The sequence below is a fragment of the Entelurus aequoreus genome, linkage group LG04, assembly GCF_033978785.1.
Source record: "Entelurus aequoreus isolate RoL-2023_Sb linkage group LG04, RoL_Eaeq_v1.1, whole genome shotgun sequence".
Classification (NCBI taxonomy): domain Eukaryota; kingdom Metazoa; phylum Chordata; class Actinopteri; order Syngnathiformes; family Syngnathidae; genus Entelurus; species Entelurus aequoreus.
The window spans coordinates 16543490-16561564 of NC_084734.1; the positions used below are offsets into that span (position 1 = coordinate 16543490).

Sequence of the window (18075 nt, forward strand, 5' to 3'; positions counted from 1 at the left end):
CAACCAAAAAGCTGTGAAAACGATGATGCTGTGTTCCAAATTAAAATTATTTACTGAACTTGTGTGAGCAGCCTATGGCTTTACACTTTGTTATATATATATATATATATATATATATATATATATATATATATATATATATATATATATATATATATATATATATATATATATATATATATATATATTAGGGCTGCAACAACTAATCGATTAAATCGATTATAAAAATAGTTGCTGATTAATTTAGTCATCGATTCGTTGGATCTATGCTATGCGCATGCGCAGAGGCTTTTTATTTTTTTAAATAAAACTTTATTTATAAACTGCAACATGTACAAACAGCTGAGAAACAATAATCAAAATAAGTATGGTGCCAGTATGCTGGGTTTTTTCAATAGAATACTGGAAAGGACAGAAATGTAGTTTGTCTCTTCTATCCGATTATTAATCGATTAATCGAAGTAATAATCGACAGATTAATCGATTATCAAATTAATCGTTAGTTGCAGCCCTAATATATATATATATATATATATATATATATATATATATATATATATATATATATATATATATATATATATATATATATATATATATATATATATATATATATATATATATATATATATATATATATATATATATATATATATATATATATATATATATATGGGTTCCCACTTCTCCGTGAGCGCTTTGAGTATCTAATAATAGAAAAGTACGATATAAAATCTAATCCATTACTATTATTATTATTATTATTATTATTATTAATATTATTATTATATATATATATATATATATATATATATATATATATATATATATATATATATATATATATATATATATATATATATATATATATATATACATACATACACATTTTATTTTATTATCTTTTTTTTTAAATTCTATTTTAGTTACTTTAATAAGTTTATAACCCCCTGGCGATGTTTTGCACTGTTTTTGTACTGTTTTTGTACTTATTTTGATTATTATTATTTTTCGATTGTTTGTAAATGTTGCAGTTTATAATTTATGGTTTATAAAATAAAATAAATAAAATAAAAATAATAAAATATATATTTATATAAAAAAGCAGTTTTCCCAATTTGACGCCCAATTATGACGTCATTTAAAGGGGTCTCGCTAAAAACCGCGGTTTTCCCAACTTTAGTATTCGCTCTGGCCGAAATGTTCCAAAACATAGTTTTTAGTTCCATTTACGACGGAACTGAGGGACAGAATGTGTCCGTCAGCAATAATAAGGTGAACTTTGTTTTCAGGCAAAGTAGAATGTGCACTTAATGTGCGCCGTGTTATCCCCCCCCCCCAACCCCCTCCCTCCTCCTCTTCCCCGCCTCTCCTGCGGCTGCTGCCTCTCGTTCCCGCCGACACCTCCTCGGGAGAAGAAAAAGGAGAGCAGCCGGACCGACTCGCATCCTCCCTCACCGCAGAGCCCGCAGCCAGTGCCGGCCCCGGCACCAGGATGCAGTGCCACAAGTTTTGGGTGTCGTGTACGGTTGGATTCTATGTATGGACAGCCATTCTCTTCAAAGGTACGTGCAACACACAAAACAACTACAGGCATACAGGGTACGTGAACGCAACACGGTGACACCTGTATGTGATGTTTGTTTTTGTTTTCTTGTGTTCTGAAGTTTAAAGTGAGAAACTAGAAATATGGGAAATAACTACAAAAGTACGCTTCATTCATTAATGGTGTTACAAAAAAGATCAGTTAAACTAATTTTTAGATCGGCGGCCACATGGAGAAAAATCTACTCCCAAATGGGGCAGGACTGGTAAAATCACGGCACAATAACTTAAAAATAAAGACAACTTCAGATTGTTTTCTTTGTTTAAAAATAGAACAAGCACATTCTGAAAATGTACAAATCCTAATGTTGTTGTGTTTTTTTTACACTTACATGTTGCGGTTAATAATATTCTATCTTTATTTGTCGTTATTTATACTTTCTGAATAAATGATGTGATAATGTTCATCAGTCAACTCATTGGTTGTAATTTTCTATGTAGTTTGCTCATTTTCCTCGACTGGTGCACTAACATCATGTGGTTTATTTTTGGTACATATGTAGCATAACCTACAAAGATACAAATAATTGCTATTGCGACATCTAGTGGACACATTTAGGACAGCTGTTTCTTTCGTTTAAAAATGTCAGCCCATTTTTGTACTTAACCAACTCATCTCGCGGGCCGGGATGACACCTCTGAGTTATAATAATACCTAATGTTGGATATAGAGAACATACAAACCCTTTTATTCATCGAATCAAAATACTGAAATTCCAGAACATAGTGAATTTGCAAACAGCTAAAATTATGCACAAAGCAAACTATAGCCTGCTAGCCAAAAATATACAACAATTATTCTCAACAGAGGAGAAATATAATCTTAGAGAAAAATGTAATTTAAAACATTTGTACGCACGTACAACACTTAAAACCTTCAGTATATCCAGGGTTTCCAACACATTCATTTATTTGTGGCGGCCCGCCACGAAAGAATTACGTCCGCCACAAATAAAAAAAATATTTTTTATTTTTTATTTATTTATTTATTTTTTGTCCTCTCCAGCTTCTCAGGCAAATCACATAGTTGATGTAGATGCCCATATCGGCTGTTCAGATTTACTTTACAAAAGAGAAGTGTAGGATACTTCTCTTGTTGCCTTATTTGTATTTGACTTTATTAAATGTATTTATATTAGAAACACAACATGTGTATATAACAAAGGGTGCAAAGTCTGCAGGCAGTAGGAAACACATGGTTAAGTGTAGGGAGTAAAACTGATGGCAGTCTAAAGTTCAAGATTTTTGGAGCTCTTTGTTCAGTGGAACAGATGTTTGATGAAGCTCTGTGTCTATCTACCACCACTACCGTTTTATGTTTATTTGTTACTGACTGTGGCAGGACACCTCTGCCTCTGTTTCACTTTATGTTGCTGGTAAATAATATGGTTGTAGTAGTAGGCTAAAGTTAAATTATTTAGTATGCACTAATTAAAGGGGCAGAGCTTTTAGACATTTTAGTTTTTATATTTTATAAGATATATTTTTTGTAAGAACCACAATTAATAAATATATTTCAGTGAATAACTTATTGTTCAAATCTGTATATAAATATGTACATAAAGTGTTGTAATTATATTGTAAAATGGATGGATGGACGTTTAAAACAAAACTGTTATTATTAATTAGTAAGTATACATGTTTTGAGCCTTTTTAGAGAAAATCAAATCATTGTAGTAAATTATGCAAATTACTCGATGATGTCATGGTGACCACGCCCATAGCCACGCCCATAGCCACGCCCCCACCGCCACAGGTATCTTGGCAGTTTATGGGAAACACTGTAACTGTATGTGGGATTAACTGATGGGATGAATTAAGCAAAGAAATCAAACAATGTACTAATATGATCCACTTCAAGACATTTTTCAAACTTAAAGTGTTTACAAAGTACAAAAAAAGAAGAGTTATATTTCATCCATCCATTCATTTTCAAGAAAATCTTACTCATCTCACCGTATGAAATATAACTTACTTCACCAAATATTATTTATTTATTTATTTTCATTGTTATTACTTATGGAGTATATTGTGAATAAATTGAGAACAGGAAGTGAACAAAAGTGTTAGCAACTACTATGTAAAGGAAAAGGGGTCGGATTAAATAAGCACAGCTTCATCCTACTCCTTTTTGAACATGTTGAATAGAGAAACTGGAAATTATGATGCATCATGTTGTATGCATGCATGTTCCAAATTAACTCAAACTATTCAAAAATAATACCTTGTGGTACTTTTAAAAGAGACTTCCCACCTTTAATGTCAGTACTTTTCCATACAAAAATGTAATGCTGGTATTGAACACTACATATTCACTATAATAGCATGCAACATTTCATGCACATGACTCTGTGATTAGAGAGTGCATATTAATGTTTGCTCCAATTCCCACCCTGAACCCCCCCCCATTCCATCACCTTAATATGTGCATCATCGGCAACATCTGGCTTGTTTACCAGTCCGACAAGGTGGCTTTTTATGAAGATTTGTGTGTGTGTCCTCTGCCATCTTTCTCAGTCCTCACCTCTCCATACCAATGCAGACCCTGACTTGGATAAATGTCTCTTATGACTGCTGCAAGTAATGGATAATCTGCATCACACGGACGCAGCACTCCAGTAAATCCATGTATTTTATTGAAATATTTGCACATACTGTTAGGGTAATGCACAGGTGTCAAACTCAAGGCCCGGGGGCCGGATCTGGCCCGCGACATCATTTTATCTGGCCCGCAAACACCTGGAAATATGTTTGACAATAATATTTTCTCACTAAATGTAATTTCATTTTGACAGAAAAAATATATGCATGCCTTTTAAACTTTAGTAGTATCCATTATTGCAACAAATATTACAGTATATTAATAAATATTTCCAAACTTTTTTGTCTGAATAAAAATAAATACTTAAATATCTGCTTGACTTTGGGATTTTACAGAAAACTACCCATCAAATTAATAAAAATGACAATAAATTTCACGGTGTTCTTTACAGCATATTACTGTAAATGTAATGGATTTTTAAAATTTTGACAGAAAAAATATATGTACTGCTTGAAATTGCATGCCTTTTAAACTTTAATAGTATCCAATATTGCAACAAATATTACAGTATATTAATATTCTTTCCAAACATTTTTGTCTAAATAAAAATAAATACCTAAATATCTGCTTGACTTATGATTTTACAGCAAACAATAAATTCTTCGGTGTTCTTTACAGCATATAACTGTAAACGTAATGGATTTTTTTCATTTTGACAAAAAAAATACATATACTGCTTGAAATCGCATGCCTTTTAAAATGTAATTGTATCTATTATTGCAACAAATATCACAGTATATTATCATTGTTTCCAAACATTTTTTGTCTAAATAAAAATAAATAATTAAATATCTGCTTGACTTATGATTTTACAGCAAAATACCCATCAAATTAATATAAGTGACAATACATTTTCCAGTGTTCTTTACAGCATATTACTGTAAACGTAATGGATTTTTTTCATTTTGACAGAAAAAAATATATGTACTGCTTGAAATTGCATGCCTTTTGAACTTTAATAGTATCCATTATTGCAACAAATATCACAGTATATTATCATACTTTCAAAACATTTTTGTCTAAATAAAAATAAACACTTAAATATCTGCTTGACTTATGATTTCACAGAAAACTACCCAATAAATTAATAAAAATGACAATAAATTTCACAGTGTTCTTTACCGCGTATTACTATAAATGTAATGGATTTTTTTCATTTTGACAGAAAAAATATATGTACTGCTTGAAATTGCATGCCTTTTAAACTTTCATAGTATCCATTATTGCAACAAATTATACAGTATATTAATAATTATTTCCAAACATTTTTTGTCTGAATAAAAATAAATCCTAAATATCTGCTTATGATTTTACAGCAAACTACCCATCAAATTAATAAAAATGACAATACATTTCACAGTGTTCTTTACAGCATATTACTGTAAATGCGATGGATTTTTTTCATTTTGACAGAAAAAAAAAAAATGTACTACTTGAAATGACATGCCTTTTAAACTTTAATAGAATCCATTATTGCAACAAATATTACATTATATTATCATACTTTCCAAACATTTTTGTCTAAATAAAAATAAATACTTAAATATCTGCTTGACTTATGATTTTACAGCAAACTGCCCATCAAATGAATAAAAATGACAATCAAGTCTACGGTGTTCTTTACTGCATATTACTGTAAATTGAAAAAAACCTACAATTTTTGCGATAAAATTATGTTGACTGAGCTGCCATATTTTTACTATAAAATTTTGTTTTTAACAGTGTATTACTGAAAATGGATAAACAATACATTTGTTTATAGGGTAGAAAAACTGGCAGCTAAGTTGCCAGAATAAAAAGGAACCTGTACTGTTTTTCCATTCACAATATAATATTGTAAAAAAAAAACATGTACATTAGGGCTGGGCGATATGGCTTTTTTTTAATATCTCGATATTTTTAGGCCATGTCACGATACACAATATATATATATCGATATTTTGCCTTAGCCTTGAATGAACACTTGATGCATATAATCACAGCAGTATGATGATTCTATGTGTCTACATTAAAACATTCTTCTTCATACTGCATTAATATATACTCATTTTAAACTTTCATGCAGAGGAGGAAATCACAACTAACTCAATTGACCAAAAGTGTATTTATTAAACAGTTATTAAGCAGTGGCAGAAACATTCATGTCATTTCCAAAACAGAAAGTGCAAGCTATTAGTGCACTTTTGTGCATGATGTCACTAAGATGACATATCAAAACAACACTAAATTAAAGTGCACTTTTTGTACAGAACGCCACTACAATAGTTTAAAACAAATAAAGTGCACTTTTGTGCATGATGTCACACAAGATATTTCAATAACTGTCAAACAAAAATGAGCTGCATAATAGGAAATCAAGTAGTGTATGTCCTTCGCTATGTGGTAGGTTCCTGCGGACGTTATCTCCTTCTGCATAAGCAGATATTAACAGTAAATTAACATGTAAATGAATAATCCTTAATAATGTTGACAAAATAATAGAATGATAAGTGACACAATATGTTACTGCATACGTCAGCAGACTAATTAGGAGTCTTTGGTTGTTTACTTACTACTAAAAAACAAGTTGTCTAGTATGTTCACTATTTTATTTAAGGACACAATTGTAATAATAAACGTATGTTTAATGTACCATAATATTTGTTAAAATAAAGAAATAATGCCATTTTTTGTGGTCCCCTTTATTTAAAAAAGTATCGAAATACATTTTGGTACCGGTACCTTGAAAAATAGAGCAACATGATACATTGTAACCAAAAAAAGATATGTTGCTACTAATAATACTGGTTTGTCTTAATGTATAATGTTTGTTTTTTAAGCTTTTTTAAAGAAAATACATGCATCATAGCCAATTATAAAAATATTAAGATGACGTCATATTGACACCGAATAGATTGCCCGTCTGTGGGAAACACTGGACAGACTGTCCTTGTGTCACTCCGTGTTTTTGTTCATTTGTTTGTGTTAATTATACATGACATCCCTGAAAAAGAAAACACATTTTGTGTCTAATTCTGCCAGTTTCCCTTCACATTGGACGCATTGGAGACGAGTAATTGGCAGTCAGGCGCATCCAAACGACTTTTATATTCTGTTGGGGAATTCAATTCACATGCCTGATGTCCCTGTGTACAAAGAAAAAGTACAATCTGAAATTGTTGTGATTTATATTTGATTCCTGATCCACTCGAAGGTTCAGACACTCGTCTATCATCTCCTTTCTTGTAAAAAACATAATTCTCATATATTGAGTATATTTTAATGGAATAAAAATAATTGTGATCAGAAGTTCGGAAGGAGTAGGACAAACTAGCAGTACAATTGATCATTTTTTATCCAACTATTGGGTCAAGGAGCGCTAAATTGCGCAACCCAATTGTCGGGTTTGGAATAATCCAACATTGTAGTGAGCATAACTCAACTTTTGGGTTAAATAATTCAACCCAATAGTTTGGTTGGGAATAACCCAACATTGAGTTATCATAACTTTTGGTTTATATGATTCAACCCAATAGTTTGCTTTGGAATAACCCAACATTGAGTTATCATAACTCAACTTTTGGGTTATATAATTCAACCCAATAGTTTGGTTTGGAATAACCCAACATTGTAGTGAGCATTACTCAACGTTTGTGTTAAATACATTAAACCCAATAGTTTGGTTGGGAATAACCCAACATTGAGTTATCCTAACTCAACGTTTGGGTTATATAATTAAAACCAATGGTTTGGTTGTGCATAACCCAACATGGAGTTATCATAACTCAACGTTTGGGTTATATAATTTAACCCAATAGTTGGCTTTGGAATAACCCAACATTTAGTTAGCATAACTCAACTTTTGGGTTATATAATTCAACCCAATAGTTGGCTTTGGAATAACCCAACATTTAGTTAGCATAACTCAACTTTTGGGGTATATAATTCAACCCAAAAGTTGGGTTTTGGAATAACCCAGTGGTTCTCAAACTTTTTTTGTCATCCCCCACTTTGGACAAGGGGGAGTTTTCAAGCCCCACCTGCCCCCATCGCCCCAACAGAACGCTAATGCCAAGCTTAACATTTTCAAATTTATCGAACATCAAGTAACATCAAGTTTTATACATTCAAACTCAATAACATAAAATAAAATCAAGTTCAATAATAAATGAAATAACTGTGCAGCTGTGGTATAACTTGCATCAAGTTCAATATCAAATAAAATAACTTGCATCAATTCAATAATAAATAAAACAAAAGTGTTATGACTTGCATCAAGTTCAATAATAAATCAAAAAAAGTGTTATAACTTGCATCAAGTTCAATAATAAATCAAAAAAAGTGTTATAACTTGCATCAAGTTCAATAATAAATCAAATAACTTGCATCAAGTTCAATAATAAATAAAACAAAAGTGTTATAACTTGCATCAAGTTCAATAATAAATAAAACAAAAGTGTTATAACTTGCATCAAGTTCAATAATAAATCAAAAAAAGTGTTATAACTTGCATCAAGTTCAATAATAAATCAAATAAAAGTGTTATAACTTGCATCAAGTTCAATAATAAATAAAACAAAAGTGTTATAACTTGCATCAAGTTCAATAATAAATAAAACAAAAGTGTTATAACTTGCATCAAGTTCAATAATAAATCAAAAAAAGTGTTATAACTTGCATCAAGTTCAATAATAAATAAAACAAAAGTGTTATAACTTGCATCAAGTTCAATAATAAATCAAAAAAAGTGTTATAACTTGCATCAAGTTCAATAATAAATCAAATAAAAGTGTTATAACTTGCATCAAGTTCAATAATAAATAAAACAAAAGTGTTATAACTTGCATCAAGTTCAATAATAAATCAAATAAAAGTGTTATAACTTGCATCAAGTTCAATAATAAATCAAATAACTTGCATCAAGTTCAATAATAAATAAAACAAAAGTGTTATAACTTGCATCAAGTTCAATAATAAATAAAACAAAAGTGTTATAACTTGCATCAAGTTCAATAATAAATAAAAAAAAGTGTTATAACTTGCATCAAGTTCAATAATAAATCAAATAAAAGTGTTATAACTTGCATCAAGTTCAATAATAAATCAAATAACTTGCATCAAGTTCAATAATAAATGAAAATAAAAGTGCCACTTTGCAATCTTTGCCAAAAAAAGGAGGACAGGGCAAGTGAACATGAGTTTTACAGTACTCCAGCATTAGTGGCTGCAATGAGCCTGTTTTGCACTGCACAGCTTTTCAAATCGGGGTTGCAGGCTTCACACTGCCACTGTTAAAACCTCATTGAATTCGGGCCTGAGCTGCCTTGACGCGAGTGTTTCCCGGTGAATGACACATTGTGTCCAATGCGCATTTGGCGCAACCCTCTTTATTAGAGCCTGCAGCCCGTTTCTTGACTTTGCCATGCGCGCCATCAGAGCAAAAGCCCACACAGTTTTCCCATTTAAGGTCGTGTTCTTTGAGGAAACTGTCCATTATCTTGAACAGCTCATCAGCAGTGGCTCTATTTTTTATGTATTTGCAAAACAGCAAATCCTCGCAGTGACTCGCCATTCACAAAGCTTCCGCTTAGCCCCGCCCCCATTAGTTACTGTTGCTGTCTGTCAAACTTTTGCTCCTACCTAGAAATGTAAAGCATACAGGAAAAATAAGTAATTTACATTTATCTATATAGCGGATTTCACAGACAGAATCACAAAGTGATTTCCAGTGTGTATAGAAAATGAAAGTATAGTAAAAAAAAAAATCAAAGAATATAATAATAAAAAAATAAAAAAAATAAAAGTGAAATTTCCTCCCGTTCCTCGCGCCCCACCTTTCATGTCTGTATTCCCCACCAGTGGGGCGCGCCCCACACTTTGAGAAACGCTGGAATAACCCAACATTGAGTTAGCATAATTCAACTTTTGTGTTAAATAAATTAAACCCAATAGTTGGGTTATGAATAAACCAGCATTGAGTTAGGATAACTCAACTTTTGGGTTATATAATTCAACCCAATAGTTTGGTTGGGAATAACCCAACATTAAGTTATCATAACTCAACTTTTTTGGTTAAATAATTCAACCCAATAGTTTGGTTTGGAAAAACCCAACATTGAGTTATCATAACTCAACTTTTGAGTTATATAATTCAACCCAATAAGTGGGTTTGGAATAATCCAACATTGTAGTGAGCATTACTCAATGTTTGTGTTAAATATATTAAACCCAATAGTTTGGTTGGGAATAACCCAACATTGAGTTATCATAACTCAACGTTTGGGTTATATAATTAAACCCAATAGTTTGGTTGTGCATAACCCAACATGGAGTTATCATAACTCCACTTTTCGGTTATATAATTCAACCCAATAGTTGGGTTTGGAATAACCCAACATTGTCGTGAGCATAACTCAACTTTTCTGTTAAATAAATTAAACCCAATATTTGGGTTATGAATAAACCAACATTGAGTTAGCATAACTCAACTTTTGGGTTATATAATTCAACCCAATAGTTTGTGCATCAGTTGGGGACGTCTCTGTGCTGCCGACTTGTCTCCATTCAAGATGCTGGCCCCACTATGGACTGGACTCTCACATTATTAACTAGATCCATTGTGTTACCATTGTGCCCTTTGGGTTGAGATTTGTCTTGCCCTGATGTGGCATCTAAGCTGAGGATGTCGTTCTGGCTTGTGCAGCCCTTTGAGACACTTGTGATTAAGGGCTATATAAATAAACTTTGATTGATTGATTGATTGATGGTTGGAAATAACCTAACAGTGAGTTATCGTAACTCAACTTTTTGGTTAAACAATTCAACACAAAAGTTGGGTTGCGAGAATTAACCCAAAATGTTGAGTTAAAATAACACAAATAAGGAGTTTGTCCTCTTCTGAACCAGCAGTTGGGTTGAAATTGGGTTATTTTATAAACCAGCATGGTTTAGTGCAGACCTGGGCAAATTAAGGCCCGGGGGCCACATGCGGCCCGTTAAGCTTTTCAATCTGGCCCGCCGGATATTCCCAAATCATTTTTTTAGACCTTTAAGATGGAAACTGTTGCTGCCATTATGATGTGCAGTGATGTTTTCAAATTACCGTAAGTCTTGAACTATACAAAGTATTTCAATGGTTGGAATCTGCGCTTTTGCATGATATACTAGTTACTAGCGTTGCCCCGATGCCAATATTATTTTGATTCTTTTCGGTACTTTTCGATACTGTTCTAAATAAAGGGGACTGGAAAACATTGCATTATTGGCTTTATTTTAACATAAAATCTTAGGGTGTGGCAGACCGGTACTTTTCAGAGGCGGTATGGTACCGAATATGATTAATTAGTATCGCAGTACTATACTAATACCCGTATACCGTACAACCCTACTAGTGACTATGGTAATCTCAGTGTTTCCCATAAACTGCCAAGATACCTGTGGCAGTGGGGGCGTGGCTATGGGCGTGGCTATGAGCGTGGTTACCATGACATCATCGAGTAATTTGCATAATTTACTACCATTGGCGTTGTTAAGCCTATTTTAGGGGTGCTCAAGTCCCCCTAAAATGTTCTTAAGCCCCCCTAAATAATTTGGTGTTAAAAAATAAAAAAAAAATATATATATATATATATTTTTTACAAATACATGCCGACATATTCATTATAAAGTGGCCCGAATATGAGGTTAAATAAATAATCATATAGCCTGTCATTATTCACTCAGTTTCCCCTCACTTCATAGTGTAAGGTAGAGAGCCCCTTTAGTGCGTCGGTATCCAATCCATTCCACTTGTTCATATAGAAAATGCTGACATCACTCAAAATCCAGTCCGCTTTTTCTATGCGACCTTGCTTGCAGTCCTGCAGGTGTACGAAGCACATTAGCACACAGCACTGCAGAAGAAGAACCTTGTGTCTGCAATTGTAAATAATTTAGTTTTCAAGTTTTGAGTTTCTTGTAGAATCTATATAAAGTAATATACATTAGCCTATTGTTAAAATAATGAAAACAACATCATTAAATATATTTGTTTTATTGTATTGTTACATTAATAGCTGTTGTATTAATATAGGATGGCTTGTTAAACATTTCATAGGATTTTCAGAGGGTGGAAAAACCAAGACATTTAATACAAAATGTAAAATTAATAAATATATAAAAAGAAAAAGAAAAAAAATTGTTAAAAACCATCATCCCGGGGAGCATTTCATTTCGTCCCGTGCATTTTTTTTACCGTCCCCGGGACGACGGGACTACGTTAATCTCAAGCCCTGGAAGTTACATGTTATTGTTTGCATTATTTGTTTCAGCATTGCACTTTGAAGATGGTCCCTCAGTTCTTTGACATCTTTGGCTCTTTTTCAGATCAGCAGACTAAGTCTTTCTTATTTACAGTGTATATAAATGTTTCTCATTTCTATTCAGACTTCCATATATATTTAATTTCCTTAACGGCTTGCTATAATATATATATATATATATATATAAATATATTATATACAAGCCAAATTATCCTGATCCAGATATTACTTTAATTCAAATAATTAAGTAATATTTCCAGGGCTTGAATTTACAACCATTTTAGTCACATATGTGCCCAAAATGTAATCTGTGCAACTTCTAAATATTTGGGAACAAACAATTATTGTATTGTGAGCGAAAATGGTGGCATTAGCCTCTATGTTGTGAATGAATAACATAGAGGCTAATGCCATGACTTTCATTGTGTTTCAGTGTATCTTGAAGGATCGTGCAAGTAATTGTTTCTTGTTGATGCTGTAAACAAAATGTCACTGTGCCAACCCATGTTTGTTGTTGTACTGAACACAAATTGAAAATAAACCGACTGTAATAATAATAATAACAATGAATAATTTCTAAGTCTTTGTTAGCCGTTTGGGAAGTTTTGTGCTCGTGCGCTACGTTCGCTCCCATCCTGTGCATCTCCTGGGGGCTAAGCCCCCCCTGTCCTTAAAAGCTAGGGACGCCCCTGTTTACTACAATGATAAGATTTTCTCTAAAAAGGCTAAAAAAATGTATACTTACTAATTAATAATAACAATTTTGTTTTAAACGTCCATCCATCCATCCATCCATCCATCCATCCATCCATCCATTTTACAATATAATTAAAACACTTTATGTACATATTTATATACAGATTTGAACAATAAGTTATTCACTGAAATATATTTATTAATTGTGGTTCTTACAAAAAATATATCTTATAAAATATAAAAGCTAAAATGTCTCTTAAAGCTCTGATTAGTGCATACTAAATAATTTAACTTTAGCCTACTACTACAACCGTATTATTTACCAGCAACATAAAGTGAAACAGAGGCAGAGGTGTCCTGCCACAGGCAGTAACAAATAAACAGAAAACAGTAGTGGTCAAATACAAATAAGGCAACAAGAGAAGCATCCTACACTTCTCTTTTGTAATCATCTACATCAACTATATGATTTGCCTGAGAAGCTGGACAGGAAAAAAAAAAAAAAAAATTAATAATAATAATTTTATTTATTTATTTGTGGCGGACGTAATTATTTCGTGGCGGGCCGCCACAAATACATGAATGTGTGGGAAACACTGAATCTACGTCACAGCAGCTCAGACGAGGCACCAAGCAGCATGGGTGGGGGGCGTTTCCACATAGTGTTTCCAGAGCGGCCAGCCTGAAATGTGAGTGTCAGGGACAGACGCAGACGGAGATTTTTACAAGAAAGTTCTAAAGCTTAGTGATGTATCACATACATCAGATTGTAGATGTTTTTGGTTTTTTTACCCTTCGTGTTCATATTTCGCTGTGTTTGTTGCATTTTTGTTGCATTTGGCTTGAATGTAAAACATGTAGATGGAGAGGGGGTGTGATGTTCATATGTTCTCAATATTCAGGGTTTTATCGTTCATAGACATTTTTTAAATTACATTCCGTTTTTAAGGCGGTCTGTCATAACATTTTTAGCATTCGATCAGACTTTATTGTGAGGTTTTATATTAGTTTTCCTAAAAATAGAAATACCGGCCCCCAGACACATTTTGTACTCTAAATCTTCTTGTGATATTTGTCACTCAAAGTGTCAAGTTGTATGTTGATGCTGCACTGGTGGGGTTATGGAAGTCATTGTGTTTCTGACATGCACCTACTCCAGTGGTCTGCTGGACACCTTGCAATATTTACCAAGCAGAGCTTGTGAATGAAAACCAAACAATGGTCTCTTAATGTGACTTTAAGGGCCGGTCTGTTCTAGAAGGGCGTGCTGTGCCCAGTTGAAGGTTCTGTTGAGGGTCTTTGCTCCCGGATTAGGATTAAAAGTCAAGTGGTTTTGAGGCAGTGATCGCTCAACCTGGATTATAAAACTCTTCTATATGATTCCATCCATCCAGTGATCCATTAGGACCCCTCTCCATATGCTGTGGTTGTCACATGTTCATGTTGGACTCCCACGTTTTGCGTGTGTGTGTGTGTGTGTGTGTGTGTGTGTGTGTGTGTGTGTGTGTGTGTGTGTGTGTGTGTGTTTGTGAATCTTTGGGCACCTCATGATTCGGTTACGACTACGATTCAGGAGCTACGATTCGATTAAAAATCGATTATTGATGCATCTTTAATTTATATACAGTACAGGCCAAAAGTTTGGACACACCGTTTTCACCGTTTTCTTTCTTTTCATGACTACTTACATTGTAGATTGTCACTGAAGGCATCAAAACTATGAATGAACACATGTGGAGTCATGTACTTAACAAAAAAAGTGAAATAATTGTAGTTTTATATTCTAGTTTCTTCAAAATAGCCACCCTTTGCTCTGATTATTGCTTTGCACACTCTTGATGAGCTTCAAGGACACCTGTGAAGTGAAAACCATTTCAGGTGACCACCTCTTGAAGCTCATCGAGAGAATGCCAAGAGTGTGCAAATCAGTAATCCGAGCAAAGGGTGGCTATTTTGAAGAAACTAGAATATTAAACATGTTTTCAGTTATTTCACCTTTTTTTGTTAAGTACACAACTCCACATGTGTTCATTCATAGTTTTGATGCCTTCAGTGACAATCTACAATGTAAATAGTCATGAAAATAAAGACAATGCATTAAAGGAGGAGAAGGTATGTCCAAACTTTTGGCCTGTGCTGTATATTGATGCAGTTTAAAACATTTTTTCGTTTCACTTAATAAACGTTTATCACTTGAAACTTAAAAAACCCCGATACATTTGTAATAAGAAACAGTTAAATTAATTCCAACATTTATTAAATTAATGAAAATGTGTGCAAAACTGGAATATAGGTTCCCTAAAATAAAGGAGCTGGTCGGATATCTCGGTGAGGTGGCTCGCTGCAGTCAGCCAAATCTTACAACTGTCTGCATTAATTTATTTACAATAAATAAACTGATTATCGATTATTGACGTTTACTAATCGATTCTGTAATCGTCCGTGTCCGAATTGCGATGCATCTAAAAATCGATTATTTCCTCCACCTCTAGTATTCACGGCGCTTCACTTTTTCCACATTTTGTTACGTTATAGCCTTATCCAAAATGTAATACCCTATTTTTGGACTATAAGGCGCTCTCAAAATCCTTTCATTTTCTCAAAACTCGACAGTGCGCCTTATAATGTGCCTAATGTGCGGAATCATTTTGGTTGTGCTTACTGACCTCGGAGCTATTTTATTTGGTACATGGTATAATGATAAGTGTGACCGGTAGATGGCAGTCACACATACGAGATATGTGTAGACTTCAATATGATGGCAGTCACACATAAGAGATACATGTAGACTGCAATATGACTCAAGTAAACAACACCAACATTTTATATGTTCCATTGAAAATATAGAACATTACACACGGCGCTCAAAAATCTATCAATATGTTTTAGTACGACTATGGTAAACTATGAAGCTGCACCCCTTGATGGATTGTACTGTGCTTCAACATAGAAGTATTATTATGGTGTGTGTGTATAAGGTAAGACATATTATCCGGCGTTTTGTTTCGCAATATTATGCAAAAGCTCTCATGCACCCTTGAGGTCTACATGTGCTTTGTGGACTTGGAGAAGGCATTCGACCGTGTCCCTCGGGAAGTCCTGTGGGGAGTGCTCAGAGAGTATGGGGTATCGGACTGTCTGATTGTGGCGGTCCGCTTCCTGTACGATCAGTGTCAGAGCTTGCTCCGCATTGCCGGCAGTAAGTCGGACACGTTTCCAGTGAGGGTTGGACTCCGCCAAGGCTGCCCTTTGTCACCGATTCTGTTCATAATTTTTATTGACAGAATTTCTAAGCGCAGTCAGGGCGTTGAGGGGATCCGGTTTGGTGGCTGCAAGATTAGGTCTCTGCTTTTTGCAGATGATGTGGTCCTGATAACTTCATCTGGCCAGGATCTTCAGCTCTCACTGGATCGGTTCGCAGCCGAGTGTGAAGCGACTGGGATGAGAATCAGCACCTCCATGTCCGAATCCATGGTTCTCGCCCGGAAAAGGGTGGAGTGCCATCTCTGGATTGGGGAGGACACCCTGCCCCAAGTGGAGGAGTTCAAGTACCTCAGAGTCTTGTTCACGAGTGGGGGTAGAGTGGATCGTGAGATCGACAGGCGGATCGGTGCGGCGTCTTCAGTAATGCGGACGCTGTATCGATCCGTTGTGGTGAAGAAGGAGCTGTAAAGTAAAGCGGTCTCCTCATTTGTGGCTCACTAGTGCAGTAACAATGCCGGAAATGTGTCCCATGAAAAAACGTCCGACCGGAACCCTCTAATAACTAAAGTTCCTTGGGTGAATAATATAAACTCACTACACAGGTATGTTTTAGTGCTTTCATGGCGAGTTTATTGACAGACATAAGTAAGAACTTAACATTACTTTGTATTAGAAATGGCAACAGCGGAGGATGAATGTCCCACAACAAGAAAATGTAGAAAAAGAAGAAGCTTATCGACTACGGTGTCAGCACGGACTACAAAAGGCGGACACGCACAATTTTTCAGGACTTATGCAGATCCCAAATACACATCAGCAGGTACCAGAAGGTAAGAAATGTTGCTTTTGCATAATATTGCGAAACAAAACGCCAGATAATATGTCTGCTAATGGGTGCCATTTTGCGGTCCTTATACGCACACCATAGTAATACTTGTATCTCTGACTACAACCCATCAAGCGGTGCGGCTTCAAAGTCGTACTAAAACATTTTGACAGATTTTTGAGTGCCGTGTGTAATGTTCTTCATTCTCAATGGAGCATTTAAAGTTGTGGTGTTGTTTATCTGCGCCATATTGCATCTCGTATGTGTGACTGCCATCTACTGGTCACACTTATCATTACACCATGTGCCAAATAAAATAGCTTCGAGGTCATTAAGCACAACCAGAGATATGCCGTACATTAGCCGCACCGGGTTATAAGGCGCACTGTCGATTTTTGAGAAAATTAAAGGATTTTAAGTGCGCCTTATAGTCCGAAAAATATGGTATGTTAATTTTTCTTTTTTGTTTGTAAACATTTTTTTTACCTAATTTTAATTGCACTATCAGTCACTGTGCAGCATTTAGGCTTGCAGCTAATAATTATTTTCAAAATCTAGTAAATCACCTTAATAGCTCCAAGGTGTATTTTAAGGAAAATTGCTGAAATGAAGAAAACATTTTCTGATTGTCATGACTTTCATTCTTCTTTTCTAATAAATGCACATCAACATATAAATGTTACTTTTAACATGTGTTCATTGATAAAAATAAAAATACATCTGAACTGCACAGATCACGGCACACACACATTACCGCTGTCATGTGCGGAAACTGTCCAGTTATTTAAAGTTCCTTGCATCCCAAGCGGTCCAGTTTTTTATCTATTTTCATCAGTCATGAAAAGATTATTGAAAGCCACGTG

At 34.1% G+C, this 18075-nt stretch overlaps 1 protein-coding gene across 1 annotated transcript in view; it reads left to right on the forward strand.

Moving 5' to 3' along the window:
* Positions 1–1416: 1416 nt before the first annotated feature.
* The window catches only part of LOC133648338 (neuronal acetylcholine receptor subunit alpha-7-like), a 159904-nt gene continuing 143245 nt past the window's right edge, over positions 1417–18075 (forward strand). Inside the window, exon 1 of the mRNA XM_062044333.1 lies at positions 1417–1565. Coding sequence (XP_061900317.1) covers positions 1496–1565 — 70 coding nt within the window. The 5' untranslated portion in view covers positions 1417–1495. The remainder of the gene's footprint in view (positions 1566–18075) is intronic.